At 42.9% G+C, this 20,231-nt stretch overlaps 1 protein-coding gene across 1 annotated transcript in view; it reads right to left on the minus strand.

Moving 5' to 3' along the window:
* Nucleotides 1-17,937, minus strand: part of LOC126416234 (endoglucanase A-like) — a 129,239-nt gene extending 111,302 nt beyond the window's left edge. Inside the window, exon 1 of the mRNA XM_050083845.1 lies at nt 17,791-17,937. Within this exon, the coding sequence (XP_049939802.1) occupies nt 17,791-17,848 (58 nt within the window). The 5' untranslated portion in view covers nt 17,849-17,937. The remainder of the gene's footprint in view (nt 1-17,790) is intronic.
* Between the last annotated feature and the right edge of the window lie 2,294 nt (nt 17,938-20,231).

Raw genomic sequence — 20,231 nt, forward strand, 5'->3', positions numbered from 1 at the left:
CCCATTGACAGAATTGTACTCGATGATTAAAGTCATCACCATGCAATTGCTGATGTAGCGACACATGAAACGGGTGAAAGCGGTGTCGATGCGGTATGCGCATGACACTACTTTGACTCAGTCCACTGACTCTCGCAATGTCCCGTGTACTCATATGTGGGTTCATGGCAACAGCAGCTAACACACCAACTGCACCCGCTTCTCCTGTGACGGGCCTGTTACGGATCCGTTTGCGTTCTACGACCATACCTGTTGCATACAGTTGGCGGTAGATGTTTTGCAATGTGCGGCACGTTGGATGCTCTCTGTCCGGGTACCGTTCTGCATACACCCTGCAGGCTTCAGCTGCATTTCGTCGACACTCGCCATAGATGAGTATCATCTCCGCCTTTTCAGAGTTCGAATACACCATGGTCACAGTTCCTACAACACTACACTATCACAGACGTCTGGTAACACGGTGTACTACAGTTGGTCTGCGTGCGGAGACGAATGCAGAATAACAATAGCAGCAAGCGCTACATGCGGACACTGCGACAGCTAGACCAAACCACAACACTGCACTACAGCCACACTCGTAAACACGGTCGTCATCGTAAACATGTCGCTGCAGATGCTGCTCGCCGACCGTGGCCCGTGTTTGTTAGAACACGCAACTGAACGTCGGAGGTTTCAAGCGTCAACTTTAGGTTACAATATCTCCGGATGTAATTAACGTTTTACAATGCAACAAACGGCACTGATTACGTATTTCTTTATATGTTCAGATGTGCTAACAAAACTAACGTGGTTCCATTTAAAAACACGTAGGTTTGTGTTAAAAAACATACTTCTGTGCATTTTTGTGTGGTTTGTATTAAACGATTACACTAGCCCCTCTCCTCACGTTCGGTCTGTGGAATCGGTTAGTCAGTATTTGATGTGGTTTACGAAATATATGCAGCGGTAACGGTAGGTGACTCACCCTGTATAGAGGATCTATACAAGGGCAATGTACTTTAGGACAATCTTATGGCAATGGAAGAGGATGTAGATGAAGATGAAATAGGAGATATAAAATTGTGTGAAGAGTTTGACAGAGCACTGAGAGACCTAAGTCGAACAAGGCACCCGGAGACGACAACGTTCCATTAGAACTACTGGCAGCCTTGGGAGAGTCAGCCCTGACAAAACTCTACCATCTGGTGAGCAAGATGAATGACGCAGGCAAAATGCCCTAAGACATCAAGAAGAATATAATAATTCCAATCCCAAAGGAAGCAGGTGTTGACACATGTGCAAATTATAGAACTATCAGTTTAATAAGTCACGGCTGTAAAATACTAACACGAATTCTTTGCAGACGAATGGAAAAACTGGTAGAAGCCGATCTTGGGGAAGATCAGTTTAGATTCTGTAGAAATGTAGGAACACGTGAGGCAATTCTGACCCTGAAAATTATCTTAGAAGATAGATTAAGGAAGTCAAACATATGTTTTTAGCATTTGTGGACTTAGAGAACGCTTTTGACAATGTTGACTAGAATACTGTCTTTCAAATTCTGAAAGTGATAGGGGTAAAATACAGGGAGCGAAAGGCTATTTACAATTTGTACAAAACCAGATGGCAGTTATAAGAGTCGAGGGGCACGAAAGGGAAGCAGGGGTTGGGAAGGGAGTGGGATAGGGTTGTAGCCTATTCTCGATGTTATTCAATCTGTATACTGAACAAGCACTAAAGAAAACAAAAGAAAAATTCGGAGTAGGTATTAAAATCCACGGAGAAGAAATAAAAACTTTGACGTTCGCCGATGACATTGTAATTCTGTCAGAGACAGCACAGGACTTGGAAGAGCAGTTGATCGGAATGGACAGTGTCTTGAAAGGAGGATATAAGATGAACATCACCAAAAGCAAAACGAGGATAATGTGATGTAGAATTAAATTGGGTGATGCTGAGAGAATTAGATTAGGTAAGGAAACACTTACAGTACTAAATGAGTTTTGCTATTTGAGGGGCAAAATAACTGATGATGATCGAAGTAGAAAGGATATAAAATGTAGACTGGCAATGGCAAGGAAAGCGTTTCTGAAGAAGAGAAATTTGTTAACATCGAGTATAGAGTCAAGTGTCAGGAAGTCGTTTCTGAAAGTATTTGTATGGAGTGTAGCCACGTATGGAAGTGTAACAGAGACGGTAAATAGTTTAGACAAGAACAGAATTGACGCTTTCGAAATGTGGTGCTACAGGAGAATATTGAAGATTAGATGGGTATATCATATAACTAATGAGGAGGTATTGAATAGAACTGGAAAGAAGAGAAATTTGTAGCACAACTTGACTAGAAGAAGGAATCGATTGGTAGTACGTGTTCTGAGGCATCAAGGGACATCCAATTTAGTATTTGAGGGCAGTACGGAGGATAAAAATCGTAGAGGGAGCCCTAGAAATGAATACACTAAGCAGATTCAGGATTATATATGTTGCAGTAGGTACTGGGAGGTGAATAAGCTTGCACAGGATAGAGTAGCATGGAAAGCTGCGTCAAACCAGTCTCTGGACGGAAGACCACAACAACAACAACCTGGGTACTAGACGTTTCAATACACTACTTACAAGAAGAACACGTATCTTATTAAAGAAATTAGAGAATTTCATACAAAGTTAGCTTAAAAATGAATTTCTCAGTATTCAGGAATGCATTAATTGCACAAAATAGGACGTTACATATCGAGTCGTTCTTTGAACATTTGTAGTTTCTCTTATCTTTTCCAAAATTGTATTAATATCTAGGTTGTATTGCTGCCTTTACTAACGTACATTTAGGTTTTTTTCAACCTAGGATGACACCGACAGCGTGTACAATGCTCAGAGGTGGATGAATGTATTGAGAACTGAGTCAGCTAAGCTGTGCCTACAATACTCCGTCTTTGGCAACCAATCATGTGGTGGAAACAGTCGCAAACACCAAAGTGGACACATCACAAATTATTGTGTATTGCTTACAAGATACCGTCACCAGCGTCGTCGCACCAGGTGATAGTTCATTATTAAATGTTTGTGGTTCATAAACTATAGCTCACATACCCTGCTTATTCAAGTGATCCAGGAATATTGCTACTGACCATTGTTTTTTTTTATCTCAGAATACTCATTTTGGGATCTTCTATCGCCTGTTTCACTTTGGTCCTAAAAGTTTGGGCACTATGTAACATTTTTATGTGTTCTTTAGTGCTCTCAATTAATGTCCAACCCTAGATAGCGAATGGACAACCATCCCATCACCTGTACACACCTCAGGTAAAGGAAAACCTTCATGCAATTGGCAACTGCAGAATGTCGGTCTGGGGACTGATGAATTCGGCGCTGTAAAAAGATGCCCTTTGAATATTCATTATTGTCACCCAACAATAAATGAGCAGATGGATTGCATTTACCGTTCGCCAACCTATCTACATCTACGGCTTACGGTGTGTGGAGTAGGGTATGTCTGGTGCCATTATCATATTCTCCTTTCTTTGTTGCAGTTACGAAAGGTACTTGAGAGCCAAGACCGTCGATAAGTCGGCGTACGACCTCCAGTTTCTTTCATTTAGTCGTCGCGATTATTTCGCGAGGTGCCTGAACCAAAACATTGTGCCACCTGCTTAATAGACTGCTGGTCCCAGTTTTGAATGTAATACAGCAGCGGATCTGCTTAACATCGATTTGATAATACTTGGTACCTTTCGGAGATAAGAGGCACTAAATACACACAGGTCACGCAATTCCCGTATATTAAAGGCCGGTGGTTTGTGGGTAAGGAACTGGCGTCTCACATGTACTCCATTGGGTTCAGCTGAGGCGAATTTGGTGGAAAGACTTCAACGTGACTTTAAATGCGAACATTTTAGGTTAGGCTTTACCGTGACTGTTATTGACATTAAATGAAACAACAAGCTTATTGTTACCAGTCACCGTTTTATTTATTTCCACGACGCGTTTCAAAGGTTTAAACCTCAATCATCGGGTGGATTTACATTAGATGGTATAGCATTTGTGTGTGTGTGTGTGGTGTTACGAATTTTTGGAGGAACTTGTGGCACTGCCTAGTGGAGGAACAAGACACTATTTCAGAACATGGTTTTGGAGTTCTTCTGACAAAAAATTAAACTGATATCTAATGGTAAACATAAAATAAGTAAAATAGAATACCTCCAGTGGTCACAGGTTCCTTTCGCTGTCGTAACACATCACATGTATACTGTAACATTTGTAAACGAATATGGCGTCTGGAGTCCGCTGGGTGCAAGGTTTGTATAACAGAATCGTAAATAAAAAAGCCGTGACAGAAATGGGAGACTAGACCGTGCATGAAGGCTGTACATAAATTGAAAGTAATACAGTCACATATAGATCCGGATCTGTAACGTAGCAGATGATGTATCTAATGACAGACTCTCACTCCATAAAGCAGACTGGGACAGACTGTGTGATATCATGTGAGATTATCATCTGCAAAACGTAACAGGAAGCGTGACTTATCAAATCCATGCACTGACTGAACTGTTACTGACGGTACAAAAATCAGCAATAACACACAGAAACAATAAACCAAAAGGAGCACTGAAAGACCCATGGTCACAAGAGCCCACATATCTATGAAAACAAACAAAGCAACCTGGAGAATACTGCCGATGAGAAAACAACGCCAGACGAAGACAAGAAGGACTACAAACATCTAAAGTGTCGAAAAACAGACAGAAAACGTTTCAGACAAAGAAACAACCTTGGGACCACTTTACAGAAACACCATTACAAGTGCATGTTTGGGGATTATCTTATAATTTTTGAAAGGAAAAAGCAACCCCCCCCCCCCCCCCCCCCCCGCTGGTTTTGTCAACGCTGAGAGAAGATGATGGTACGAACAAGCATGGGTGGAGAGGCCCAGCAGAATATTTACTGCGAAACCTCATATAACGCATGCACATCAACATAAGAATAAAACTAGAACTGGCTACAGAACTGAAACCGTCACTTGTTCTCTTGAGCGAGAGGATGTCGCGAGAGCGATAACAAGGAGAAGAAAAACCGCTGAAACAGGAAAGTGCCAGGGCTATGATAAAACACATGAAGTACTGAAGAACTCAATGTAAACTAACGATTATCCGAAGCAAAGCCCTTTTGCCATCTTCTTAAAGCAGCACTGATCAGAAACACATCGGTGAAAATTGAAAAGAGAAACATAGCCCGAGAACATACGACATGATTCCTGGGAATTACAAATAACTACTCTCCTTCAAGATCCATGTACAGAAGAGACAAGGCCGAAGAACTGCTACAAAAGCTAACAAAAATAAACATCATACATTATCCACTAACACACATGAGAACATACCGCCGGCCGGTGTGGCCGTGCGGTTAAAGGCGCTTCAGTCTGGAACCGCGTGACCGCTACGGTCGCAGGTTCGAATCCTGCCTCGGGCATGGATGTGTGTGATGTCCTTAGGTTAGTTAGGTTTAATTAGTTCTAAGTTCTAGGCGACTGATGACCTCAGAAGTTAAGTCGCATAGTGCTCAGAGCCATTTGAACCATTTTTGAGAACATACCAAAGTGCGATCTTTGAATCCGCTTTACTCTTTGCGTCAAGCGCATAAATACATATACTCCGCCTGACGACAATAAGAGCTGTGCGGCGAAGGCAGAAGGGTATTCTCCTACAGTTAGCAGGCTTCTTTAGAGCTATGTCTCTGGGAGACCACCCACATGCTGCTAAGACTGTTGCGAGAACGTTACAGATGTTTTTCTGGGAAGCCCGTACATATTCTCCTCTCAGTTCTGATCTTTTCGTTCCGTATTTTTGGATCTCTGAAGAAAGACATTCGTCGCCTTTGATTTGGTTCGGACGAAGAGATGCAGTCGTGGGTAGAATCACGGTTCCTTAGGCAACCGCAGACATTTTTCCATGAACACATTGATCTTATTGTATCATTGTGAGACAAATGTAGGCTATTAACGGCTATGGCGATTACTTTTGAAATAATGAACAATTTAATTACTTTTTTCATCTGTCTCGTATTCATTTGACTGCCACTTATAGAATAATATCAGAGATAGAAATATGTACAACACAGCTGCATAAAAGCTTGCAAATAAAGAATATACTAGCCATAATTGCATAACACAATTTCGAAATCTGTCTGCCTAAAAAGCACCATTAAGTATTGACAGCAATAACTACGATAATAATCGTCTTTAAACTGTACTTCGTACTAGTATCTAAGCAGTGTTGACTATTGTTGCCTAATCAACACTCATAAACGTAATTAATTTAGGAAATTAGTCAAATTATGTACAAAACTCGTACTGTCAATCGAAAGGAAATGTTCTGACGTAAATTGAATACGTTTCCATCAAATCATTGACAGTGACGAGCATTTATCATTATCTGTCTTCCTCCTTTCCATAATTACTAACAATTTCCCTTAATACCTTCAATTTCCGTCAACTAATTTGCAGTTTCTATTTTGTTTCCTTTATTTTCTTTTCCATACACTATTATTACTTTTTTGCCGAAAGGATATATTTCTTCGTAATGTGGAACTGTGAATGTTAGAATGTTATTACAGGTAAAACATTATAAAATGTACGTTCTGTTTTAAAGCTAGGTAACAGGCCTTTAAATCTGCACTAAATGAAATGAAAAATGATGTCTGTAACGAAATGGTGGAACGATTGGCAACTTGCTTTAAGTGTTCAGAAATGTATAACACCACTCAAGAATGAGGCCTCAGGACTATTACGACTGACCTAGTGTTGCCTAAAAGGGAGTATGAGCAGCCGTCTATGATTGTGGGACATTTGATCTGTACGTCGTACATCTCTCTAGCCGTTACTGCCAGTGGGTGGTGAATCCTAATTTGCCGCCCTTCTTTATTCCTGCAGCTCCTTATTTGGCCCCACGAGGCTGAGCGGACTCTGTTCCAGACCTCCCTTCCTCAGGAAAATTCCGAAGCGGTACTGGAATCGAACCCAGCACCATCAACGCTAAAGGCAGCGACGCTAAACATTCGGCTACAGAGATGGTCTTCAGGAATGTGAAAGTGTACGTTTCACGAAAAGTATACTTAGTGTCCTAAAATGGCAGATAGTTTTCATGTGAAAACTTTTGAAGCTTTTGGAATAAAACAAGGCACTACTGTAACAGACGTCCTGGTGCGTAGAGGATCAAAGCACGAGTGAGAATTTCGGTCCTTTTGAACTTCGTACGAGTGATCGATCGTCACACTATTTAGTAGATCGTCCACTTCACTTTTCACTTATTGTTGTGCGTAATCTGGCGAAACAAAGCCTGATTCCATTGTTTGAGGTAACTGCGTAACACTCGGTCGTCGTGGAGTTGCTAAAGTATAGGTTATCCTCGTCGAAGATCGCAAATCATTGTCCGTTAGCTGCGAAATAACCGACGGCAGAAGGTTGTGTTGGCCTGGTCGTAAGAGCTGGGCCTCCAAATCTTCGTAAAGAATGTTCGCTGATGTAGCCATGGCGTCGGACGTGAAACCTGATGATTCTATACGACCGGCATGAAAGTCGCGAAAGACGTAGAACCTTTTTGTCCGGGGTCACCAATATGGGATTCTGGATACGGATAGTAATATACGTAATAAACAGTTCCCAAGTTTCCAATATACACATATATTTTGCCATAAAGGCTGATATACATGAACACTGCATGAAGTACAAAGACAGATTGAACTGAACATGGTGGCTCGTCAGAGCAGTTAATATTCCAAAGATTGTAATTTGTGTGGTCAATGTGACCTATCAACGCCAAATATCTTTATGCTTGCTACGGAAGATGGCCACACAAACAAACTTGTTAATAATGATGATGATGATGAGGATAATAATAATAAACACATTATGTTCAGGCGCAACAGATTCACCTTCTGGACAGAGACCAGTCGTATCAGTGTCTTATCAAAACAGCTAACCATCAATGTACTTGTGTGATTTAGGCATAATCATTTACAGTGATTAAGAAACATGTGATTTTTGAATTTATGTTGCTGACAGGCACAGTAATTTCCTCCTTCCCCTATCCACCTTCCTCCAGGAGTATTTAGTTTCAGTTGTACTTTGGAAGGAAAAAAATAGGTTCATATTCTATCCAAATTCACAAGCATAGAAAACTATATGAACATAAATATAAAATTCCTTCATGTTTTCGCAAATCTGAATGTATAAAGCACAAGAAAATTTTATTTATAAATCTTGACAAATACTGTGAGTGTGAGCATGCAGATGTTTTCTCGTAAGTATGTATCTGTTGAAAAATAAGAAGAAATATTCTTGATAAGGCTCTTGACAATTTTTAGTGGGGACTAATGTTGAGGAAATAGTGTGATTTCTAGTTGTAAAAGTGACAAAAAATGCTACAATTCGAAGAGCAAAAATTTATTGTAGAATGCATGAATGAATCATTCAGTCACAAACATTCCAAAAGAAAACACTTAAGCATTGAAATATGTCATGAACCACCTCACTGAATACATTGATTAACTTCAGTCTCTCCATCAGAACACTTCTACATCTTTATTCTCCAACTGTACATATTTATTTATCGTCATAGCTACCATGGTGACGAATACATATCTCCCAACGAGAGACCAGTTTGTTGATGCCGTCTTTGTAAAATGTCTGACTTCTTTGATGGAGCAAGAACTCCACCTCTGCTTGCACAGCTTCATCACCGTAAAAGTGAAGTCCTGTAAGATGTTCTTTAAGTTTTAGAAACAAACGAAAAGCGTATCGGACAAAGTCGGGACTGTATGGAGGATGATCGGTAGCACCGAATTCAAAACGTTGATTGTTTCAGGCGTCGCGGCGCTCGTACGTGTTCTGGCATTGTTATGTTGAAGGGGAAGTTGTTCCACGTGTTGATGAACGCTTCAAATTCGAAACTCGATTACAGCACGCTGTTTCTCACACACCGACAGTGTTACGTTACACATCACCGTGTTACAGTTCGGAGACCTCTAGCGGCGGAGGGCTGCAAATATGTCTACGTGAAGAATAAAGATGCAGAATGATAATAACGTTTGTTTAACTTAAAAACCTTTAAGAGATTTTATATAAAAATTTCGGACGCGTTACTGTTCAGCAGGCACTCATATAAGGGAAACAAAAAATATTTTTCAATTCAATAAACTTTGCCAACAGCCGTACACTTTAAGATATTTTATTTTATTTCGAACGCAAAGAGTTTCGGCAATTCATTCTGCAATCTTCAGGCCCCATAAGCTTTTTTTGAATCAAGGAGCTTATCGTTATCTGATTCATACGAAAGCGTGAGTTGCTGTCACGCTTTCGTATGAATCAGCTGCTCAACCATTGGGATTCGCGATATACAGTTTTATGGTGCTATACGATAAGCTTGTTGATTCGAAAAAAGTGTATGGGATCTGAAGATGGCAAAATGAATTGCCGAAACTGGCTGCGTTCAAAATTAAATAAAATATCTTAAAGTGTACGGCTGTTGGTAAAGTTTATTGAATTGAAAAGTATGTACCAGACGATGTCCCCTGGTCATAAAGGACCAACAGATGACAAAAAACTTTTGGTCACGTGTTTGCTCGACCAACGGCAGAGCTTCACTGATGTGCCTAAAAACATAAACTAGCACAGTCTTGAAGACATGCTCAACATATTCCCTGACACCTACTTAGAAAGTTTCAAGAATCAGCTTTAAGTGAGATATGTAGGACTATACTACAACCCGTAATAATTGCTCCCATACGGATCGGGAAGACAAGATTTACTACTGCACGTAAAGAAGCTTTTAACTCATTATTCTGTTCAAGCTTCGATACACCCTCCGTAGCTGAGTGGGATAGTGTCGCCTTGCGCGTCGAGCGAGCAGGTTGTAGTGAACTTCCGCGTGTGCCGCAGCGCCGCTTGTATCGAAGTTACTCAGTCTTGTTGGTGTATCGGACGGAGTCACATCGTAATTGCGTAGAAGAGTTTGTTGTCGTTTTTCTCTAGGCGGCGGTGTTTTCTGCCCGCGCCGTGGTGTCTGTCGAGTCTCCTAAGGCTATTCCTCGTTGAGCTACTGTTCGTTTCGGTTTTGACAAGAGTACGCGTCGTGTTCACCCCGGCTCTTTAGAAATTCACAACTGGTTGGCTGATGTTATCCGCGTTACACCTGATCAGGTGATTCTGATTTGTATGCATTGTTTGTGAAGTCTTATGATCCCTTTCAAGTAGAACGGCTTCTCTCTCGGGTTGGTTCTAAAGTTTAGTTTACACATCGAGATGGTTCCGTTAGTCAAGTCCTCCTTGAAAATGCGGCACTCGACCATACCCCGGTTAGAGTTTATAACCTTCCTCCTGAAGTGGACGATTCATTTCTTAAAACAGCGGTGCTTCCGTTTGGAGTAATGCGGCATATCCGGTGGGAACGCTGGTCAGCACAATATCGCTTCCAGCGTTTTAATGGTATCCGGATTGTCGACATGTGCGTTAAAAAGATTATTCCTTCCCACTTAACTGTTTGTGTATACCGGATCCATGTTACCTATGCAGGGCAAGAAGGAACATGTTTTCTCTGTAACGAAAGCGGTCATGTCAGATCCGATTGTCCGCACCGTACTACTGTTCTGACGTCGTCTTATCGAAAACGTCTTCCTTTAACATTAGCAGATATGGTGTCTTCGCAGTCTACTGACTGTCAATCTCCAGCCTTAAGAGATGATGGAGTAATATTATCCCCTAATCCTCGCGAATTTACACCGTTATCGGTGGGTACCGGTGCGGCTTCTAACCACGAGGGGACGACGGCTCCTGCAGCTCAAGTCAAACGCTCGCGGACTGAGGACGGTACATATTTCGAGGACGCCCCACTCCAGTCTCGTTCTTCTGACACGGCGTTAACAGAGGGTGCACCTTCTGGCGGTAATGCGTTGTCTACTGACGTTAATTGTGATTCCAGCATTACCAGAGAGGATGTAGCTGCTTCTGTTGATGTTGAAATGTGCGTTCAATCTGCGTCCCCCACTTCACCCGTCGACGTGACGGTTCCTGTGGGTTCCGTTGTTCCCGCAGAGACGTCGCCTGCTGGCCAGCCTTTACAGTGTTCCAGTGCAGTACCACCCCTCCTCCACGCTGAGACGGTCGAGCAACAGGATTCTACGGGTTCTCTTCCTGCTGTTCAGGAGATGCCACCCGACACCGGTACTGCATTACCTGTCTCTTCTGTACCTGATGTTGCTGTTGGTCGTTCTGAGTTGTGCTCCCCGATTTCCGATGAGTGCAGTGGGGATGGCTCCTTTATCAAATCGGAGTTTGACGTGCCTCCAACCCTTCCACATCAAGAGTGTATGTTTTCAAGGAGTGATGTGAAACAGCGTTTTCAACCTGCACGTGCAGCGGCGCGTCGTAAAAATAAAAAGGAAGATTCATCAGCTTCCGGTGGGGAGGATTAGAATTATACCTTCTTTCCACCGCCTCCGGACGTTGGGGAGAGAAGGGTATGATGAGTGCATTTTCCTTAGTGTTCTTTCATTGACCTTACATGTCCTGACGGATGCTGGCATATACATTTCTAATCCTCAATGTTAATAGGATATGTTTCTTGCTGCGTTACGCCAGTTTATTTACGATTCCCAAGCTGATATCGTGTGTTTACAAGAGGTTTTATTTGATGTGTTTTGTGTTCCTGGATACTCTATGTTTTCCTATGTCGCGCCTGAAAATTCTACCGGTATAGCTTTGCTTTATCGAGATGGAATCCCTCTGACGGACTTCGAAACGCTAGATGATGGTCGCGGTATAGTCTGTAGCTTTTATGACCTCACCTTAATTTTTCTTTACGCTCCGTCTGGATCCGGTCGTTCATCCGACTGCGAGCGGTTTTATAAGGAAGAAGTGGTTTATTTACTCCGACGGAACTCGCGAAAGATTTTGCTGGGGTGCGATTTTAACTGAGTCTTACGTCGTGTAGATCAGACCCCCAGTTATACATATTGTCGTGAACTTAATGATTTGGTGACTGTTGTGGGTTGGCAGAAGAGCCAACTCCCTATAAATAGAGGAAGCCGAAAGGCACGCGTTTTAGCTCACGCAGGCTGGCGTGAGGTCTGGAACAGGACAAGGAAATTAGAATTTAGAAAAACGGACGTAGCTGGTGGAATACTTAACTTTAATCCATTAATGGTGAACGTCGGTCTGACGGTACATGAATCACAAGATCAATTCCAAATGATAATGGCGCCTTGCTAGGTCGTAGCAAATGACGTAGCTGAAGGCTATGCTAACTATCGTCTCGGCAAATGAGAGCGTATTTTGTCAGTGAACCATCGCTAGCAAAGTCGGCTGTACAACTGGGGCGAGTGCAAGGAAGTCTCTCTAGACCTGCCGTGAGGCGGCGCTCGGTCTGCAATCACTGATAGTGGCTACACGCGGGTCCGACGTATACTAACGGACCGCGGCCTATTTAAAGGCTACCACCTAGCAAGTGTGGTGTCTGACGGTGACGCCACAGTGACGTCTTTGCATCTCCAAGATGCTTGGGTTTGCAGATATCCTGCATTGGTGCGGTTTACGTTTTTTACAGCTACTTCAAGTAGCCGATTTGACCGCTTTTATTTATCTGCCCCCATCTGTAATCAGCTTCTATCGATTGATGAAATTCCTGCCAGTTTCACTATTCATTGTACTGTTTCAATGACTTTTAGCCACGTCCCGCAGTGGGTCCATCTTTCGCGCCATGAAAGCGAAACACTCTACATCTCACGGACCCCTCTCTGGAAGGCACCATCGCAGACATATGGCGGCGGACAATCCAGTCCCAGGCGTGTAATCCCTCAATTCTAGAAGGGTGGGTTACCTTTGCTAAACCTCGGATTCGAAATCCACTCAAGCATTTTAGTGCTGAAAAAGCGGCTGAAATAAGGCCAACTAGGGAATTTTATTATGCTGACCTTCGGAATCTTTACGATAATGCTCGTGATGCCCCCTTGAGAGTCGTAGACGTCCACCGTGTGAAGGCAAAACTTCTACAACTCAAACGTAGGCTAATGGATGGTGTCCGCTTGCGTTCCCAGCCTCGTTCAATCGTACAAGATGTGTTGGCCTCTCTCCGTCATCTTCTTTGTCGTCACAAACGATCTTAAAGGACGTGTCTCACTACCATTCGTTCTCTAGATGGGCGTGAGTGGTCCTCCCAACACGATAGCATGCGTGAACTTTACCTGTACTTTTCCGAACTTTATACTGAAGTGGATTCAGACGGTCCACCGTCTGTTGATTTTACCTCCCTCCTTAATAGTGTTGTTACGCCAGCTCTCCAGGACGAGTTTTTCTCTGTATTCCATCGCGATGATATACTTGATATCGTGGCTCGTTCGCCCTAGCACAAATCGCCTGGCTTCAATGACCTTCCCAAAGAATTTTATACTCGATTTTGGCCCCTGATAGGAGATACGATAACTTCTATGCCGAATAAAGTATTCCACGGAGGCCTTCTCCCGCCCTGCTTTAAGGTTGCTAAAATTGTTCTGATCCCCGAAAAGCCGGGACGTCTGCGTGTGGATCAGGTCCGCCAGATAACCCTCTTCAACTATGATTATAAAATAGTGGCGCGAGAGGCCAATAGCCGACTATCGCTATTGTTGGCTACCATCATCGCGAGCAAACAAAGTTGTCGTCCGTGACGTACTCTCCTGACTCCCGTTGCTGAATGTTGTGATTTAATTTCGATTGCTTCCACCAGTCCCGTGCCAAGCGCTTTGCTTTTCATTGATTTTCACGAAGCGTTCGACCTCGTTAATCATGGATTCCTTATGCGAGCATTGACGACTGTTGGTTTTAACGATGCTGCGCGACGGCTGTTTAGCTCTCTAATTACTGGTATTCTGGCGTCTATTGACGTAAATGGCCGTCTTAATTGCCCCATCGCGGTGTGTCAGGGCATCCTTCAAGGGAGTCCATTATCTATGTCGCTCTACGTGCTGTTTCTGGAACGCTTATTGTCATCTATAGCTGCTCGTTTGGGAGGCTGGTCGCTGTTGGGAGAAACGTTTACCGTTCGTGCATATGCTGATGATGTTATGGTTCTTCTCCGTACCCATGATGATATACCACTGCTGAAGGAAGTTTTGGATGCCTTTTGTCGTCTTACGGGAGCGCGGTTTATGACCAGAAATGCCGCTTACTCAGTTTGCGACGATTTGACGCTGTTGAAATTCCATGGGCTTTGAAGGTCACCCGTTATCGATCGTTACTTGTTATAATTGACAGTGGTCCGCTAAAGATGGCTATGATAAACTGGAAGTATGTGTTAAGTAAGGCTTATATTGTTGCACAAATCTTTCAACTTCCTGCGAAGGTGTACCGCAAGTTGCAAAGTTTAACTGGCAGGTTTATCTGGCGCAACTCTATATTTCGCGTGCGTTACGAGGTAGTGGAGTGCCCCCGTCTGCTGGGAGATTTGGGCCTCCCTGACATTCGAGTTCAGGCTTCTGCCTTATTCATCCGTCGCACCGTTTTAACATGTATACGAGCCCCCCCCCCCCCCCCCACTCACTTACAGCTCGTCTTCATGACTGTATCCAGTCGGCGAGTTTAACACCCCCAGTAGATACTGATAGGGTTAGTTACAAACTAAGGCGCTTTAAGGAATTTTTCCTTGAAGTCCGTTATTTAGGAGTAAATTCCTTTCCCAGGCGAATTTCCCTCTAAAAATGTTGTTATGCCGTTGGTCAATTCCTCATAGCATACCCTCTGTGGAAGCCCTGTTGCCAGAAACGAATTGGAGGATTGTTTGGTCTAACCTTAGCCTCCCGATTTTCCGGATGGAAGTGGCGTCCTCGTGGTACCAAGTTGTTCACGATATTGTACCTACCAACGTGCGACTTTTTCGTATTGGCCTCTGTGTAACGGATCGCTGCAATCCTTGCCATGAAACTGACACATTATATCACCGGTTGATCTCCTGCGGTCATAGCTACTGGAGATGGTTTCGCCGACAACCGGCTTTTCTTCTCAGGACGTCGGAGGTGGCTATCTTGCGGGGATATCCTCGTGCGTCCTGATGCAACCTTCTTTCCCCGATCGAAGAACAATGCCATGTTGTGGCTTGTTGGACATTATGTCCACTACGTGGTGGTGAGTGGATATGACGCCAGATCCGAGTGGCTTTTCCCAGTATATGGCCACAGCCCGTTGGACGTGGCTCAGGATGCCACGTTATCGAGAGCTTTTTTCTAATATGCTGTACCTTGTTTTTCATCGACAAGGAGTCGGATGAGTTGCAATCCCACCCCTCTTTTTTGTGGACACTCTTGTTTGGATTTAAATGCTACATAATATAGAAATGATGGGGGAAAAAAGGTGTATGCACGTTAAAATTAAAGGCGTTTTCCTGGTTTACCCCTTTTGTTTTTGTCGAAATGGCTTCATTTGTTTTATTTTTAATTGATTGCCTTAAATAAGTGCTTTGGAGGGGAAAAAAAGAAAAAGGCAGTGGATAATGTTTTGGGTTGGCGTGCGGGAGGCCGAGGGTTCGATCCTGGGTTGAGGCAGATGGTTTTCATTTGGCTGGGTCGGAGATTTTCTCGAAAAAAAGAAAAAAGTGGGCAGCACTGCTGAGTGCCATGTGGGGGATCCGGGTCCAGTTCTCGGTACTGCGAGGAATTTGTCCTTGTTGGGCGACTGATACGGGGTGCACTCAACCTCGTGAGGCCAACTGACGAGCTACTCGTTCGATTTGTGGCGGCTCCAAAGTCAAAAACAAGACTAAGACCGGGAGAGCGTTGTGGTGACCACATGCCCATACCAATGACGCCGGTAGCAAAGGATGACACGACGGTCGGTCGGGGCCGATTGATCCGTCTAGCAGCTGGACTTCACCTTTCCACCATCCACACGTGAATGGCGTAAGTGGTACGAGGTGAAGCATCCGCAGCCTCTGCAGAGTACAGGTGTAGATGTAGAGTAAAGGTGCCAAGCATCTGGAAGTCTACAAACGTCTTTAATATATATTAGCGAAGAACCTTCTCTGAAGATTAATTGTTGTAGCAGTAACTTACAGATATTTTAAGGGGACCACACCCTGACCACACTTGACCAGAAGAAGGGATCGGTTGGTAGGACATGTTCTGAGGCATCAAGGGATCACCAGTTTAGTATTGGAGGGCAGCGTGGAGGGTAAAAATCGTAGAGGGAGACCAAGAGATGAATACACTAAGCAGATTCAGAAGGATGTAGGTTGCAGTAGGTACTGGGAGATGAAAAAGCTTCCACAGGATAGAGTAGCATGGAGAGCTGCATCAAACCAGTCTCAGGACTGAAGACCACAACGACAACAAGAACACCCTGGCTATGTAACCCATGTTAATGTAGGCAAGTATTTGACCCATTTCTGAAAAAACTATTTGATGCAGGACTTTAATATCTTTACTCTATGTTACATGATGCTAATAGAGTCAACTGTACTAAAATCTATTTCATCCATTTTATAGTTTTTAAGAAATAGTTTTCTAAATTTATTAACAAAAAATATTAAGCTTTTTCTGCAGAAAATATTTTTTTGTGAACTATCTAATGGGGGAATATTAATGAATGTGGTACCGGAGGTGGCTTTTTATGTTATGCAGAATCTCTGAAAATTTCATTCATTTATCTTTCATAGTTTTTGATACGTACTGAAAATTTTAGTTTTCGGGAAATTTGCTATAAAGAAGAAACGTTTGAAATTTGTTACTTACAGATAATTAAAATTGTCCTGCTGCATATGATGGCCCTTCTTTGGCGTCTAGCAAGTCTTCCAGATTCTTTTCCACCTTTCTGAAAGTTTGTCTTGCTTTCTTTTCCAAGTTAGGTGCAGATCTGTTTGCATCGGATATCCTCATTCTATCACAAAGTTGCAGCGCAGTGATCATATTTTTACCAGGATTAGTTCCCAGCTTTTTCGGTACCCAACACTTTCCCGTATTACGACAATTGAATGTAGTAACAGCATCATGAACTCCTAGTTTCATTGTATGCATGCCTACAAATACAGTTTTAGGAAGGCAGTTCCAAATTATACTGCTGAAACATTCATTTGGGTTCTGTGTCTGCCCATGCAGACATTTCCTTAGAAAGTCAGGATGAGCCAGGTCTCTGAAAATAGGTTTAACTGTTGTAATAACAGCAGCAGGAAGAGAATGCTGGTGAGAATAAGATTCTCCAGTTGTCTGAGCCCTATTGTATTTGCACCACGAATTTTCTCCTGATCTACACAATCCATGACATGGCTTATCAACAGTAGAGGACGTTAGATATAGGAGCTTCTCTATAAATGGCTGTGAAAGAGGTGAGTACATTTGTAAACAGGCACTACAAACGTAAGTATAACAACTACTCGCAATCACGCTTGAACAAAACTAACCGCGTGTTTGAAAGCGTGTTGTTTACAAACAGCAGAAACAAAATAATACTGACCATTAAATTCCAAGGATAGCCAACTCACTCAGGAGTAAAAAAAATCCCTAATGCGCAATGTAGGGGATATAAAGATCAAAAATATATGCAGAAAAGTGGGTGACAGAAAAGTGGGAGTGGCACATAAACACACGTGGTAGGAAAATGCTCTTTAAATGCTCGAAAAAAATGGTTTCAGCAAAATCTTTTTGAGAGTACTGAAATAAATCCTTAATCCATCGAAATAAGATGAAAACCGAAAATCGGTTTGTTCGACCTGAACCACTGTGTGGTCCCCTTAAGGTGAGTCTACAGAGGTTCGTGTTTTTACCACACTTCACAGTTGACAGCCTACCTCCCCCACTTACCGAGACAGGCAACAGCCGCGCTCAGCAGCAGCAGGAGGATCGAACGCAGCGACGCCATGACGGATGCACACGGCACTCTGCGGCGCCCCGCACGCCATTTATAGCTGCAGGTAGCCGTGTGTCGCGGGTCTGCCGCGCAGCCCCTGCCACCTGCGATAACAGCCGACGTCTGCGGCGGGCCGCGCGACACGCCTTTGTGCTCGAGCCGCGACAACAAGACCAATGGCGGCGGTCGCGCGCGTCACGCGACCGACTGTGCCTGATCAAAGCCCGCACGGCATACTGGCCGAGACAATGGACCGTGTGGCGAAGCTAATGAGCCAAAGAGAAGGTGACCTTCACATACTGAGCAACAGTTACCACTTTATACGCTTTGTCAATAAGGAGATATGAAAACAATTACCGATACTTCTAGTTCACGAACAGATCATTCTTGTTTATACGATAGGTGAAAGAACAAATCAACACACCATATGCTGCATGCATGCCAAGAACCTTACAATACAGATCTTGAAGTATATCTGCTACAAGAACATAACAGCAAGCTGTATCTGAAAATAAATAAAGAAACAAATAACAAATACAAAATTTTGGACTACACAGCTTAAGAGAAGGAAAAAAAACAGCGGAAAGAAGGAAACTGACAATGACAGGCTTCATGATTGATCTCTATTATGCTCGACCGTCTGTCTCTTTGCCCTCCGCATAAGAGTCGAAGGCGTCCATCTTCGTACGCTTCAACAGTATTGAGCCATATTTTATAATCTTCGAGAAAAAAATATTATGTGAAAATGTAGTAGAGCCGTTACATACTGAAGCTGCCGTAAGACTCTCGTTGGTCATGTTACAGATATTTTTCCATCGTATTAAAACATTCTGAAGTGTAAACCTAGAATACCAGTAAGTATATAGTAAATAAAACATTATAAATTCAACATCTTCATAGTTATATATTCCGCAACCCATACTGTAGTGTGTGGCAGTGGATTTCTCGTACGAATATTAGCAAATTCCCGCCCATCTGAGTACTGAGGGAGACAAAAATAGCTGTATATATGCCTTTAAATTCTTTTACAATTTTCTCACGATATGTACGTGATACATACGATAGTAATAGCATAACCGTCGCTGAGTCTACGTTGAACACCGATTCTCTACAGTTATCCAACAGAATCTTTCCGGAACAACATCACTTTTCTGACACAGAATGCCATTACCTTCCCCGAGAGTGTCTGTTACAAAAATGGTTCAAATGGCTCTGAGCACTATGCGACTTAACTTCTGAGGTCATCAGTCGCCTAGAACTTAGAACTAATTAAACCCAAGGGACCTAAGGACATCACACACATCCATGCCCGAGGCAGGACTCCAACCTGCGACCGTAGCGGTTGCTCGGCTCCAGACTGTAGCGCCTAGAACCGTACGGCCACTCCGCGTCTGTTACACTTCTGTACGTCCTTCATCGATCTGTTATTACATCTGCGTGTGTTTGGACTTTTCCCACGTCTGCTATCATGTCTATTTGATAAGGACTCCAAATTCAATATATTTTCCCAAACACTGGTTATTGCATGTTGATCCCATTTTTATTGCATCTTCGTATTACCTCTACGTATTTGACGTATGGAACGCTTGAGTCAGTGTCTGTCTAAGGAATCATTAGTAATGACGTAGAGGGTTGTTCGCTATCTTTTTGGAATCAACGATCATTTACATCGGCATTGAACCTCTGGAGCTGCGGAATCGATCAGTCACATAATATGGCGAGGTAAGATTGCTGGTTCAAAGAGTCCACAAAGAAAAGGATCCCATCAGTTATTTAAATCATACCCAGTAGAGGCTTATACTGCACTTCATGTGGATTATCTTTCCTTGTCCTCGTGGTAAATTCGCATACATCGGAGACAAAACAGCTCGCCCCATTGTGGCTCAAACTTTCCTTGCCACGACGCTGTATTCTCAGCCACTTTAGCAGTTCGAGTATTACTTCCCAGTTCAGTAACAAAGGAAAAATCTTAACACTTATTACCCTCGTTAATACCAAGCGGTGTGAGAGGAGGGGGGTACTTTATTACCAATTCTTCAAAATATTTTGACCTAGTCATGTGCTATACATTTTAAAATTTTGAAAATCTATTTACTTTTTTTAATTATTCCTTTCACCAGATTCCGTAACTGTTTTAATCTTTTCAGTGAAGCTTAACCCAAAACTTCGAGTGTTAGCACCGTATGTGACTTTCCAGAGCGCAATAGCCTATTCATATTTTCTGGGTCAGAAACCTTCTTACACATCTGTATATCTTCAAAAAGTATCTTGCGAACAAAAGTCTACGCCTATTAATGAAATCCATGTTATTAAAATACTACCCCCCAAGGTGTAGAAATTATAAAAAATGCTCTGATATTGTTGCTATTGCTAAGACTGTGCTAAAGGATATTTT

Source organism: Schistocerca serialis, chromosome 8, assembly GCF_023864345.2.
Source record: "Schistocerca serialis cubense isolate TAMUIC-IGC-003099 chromosome 8, iqSchSeri2.2, whole genome shotgun sequence".
Classification (NCBI taxonomy): Eukaryota; Metazoa; Arthropoda; class Insecta; order Orthoptera; family Acrididae; genus Schistocerca; species Schistocerca serialis.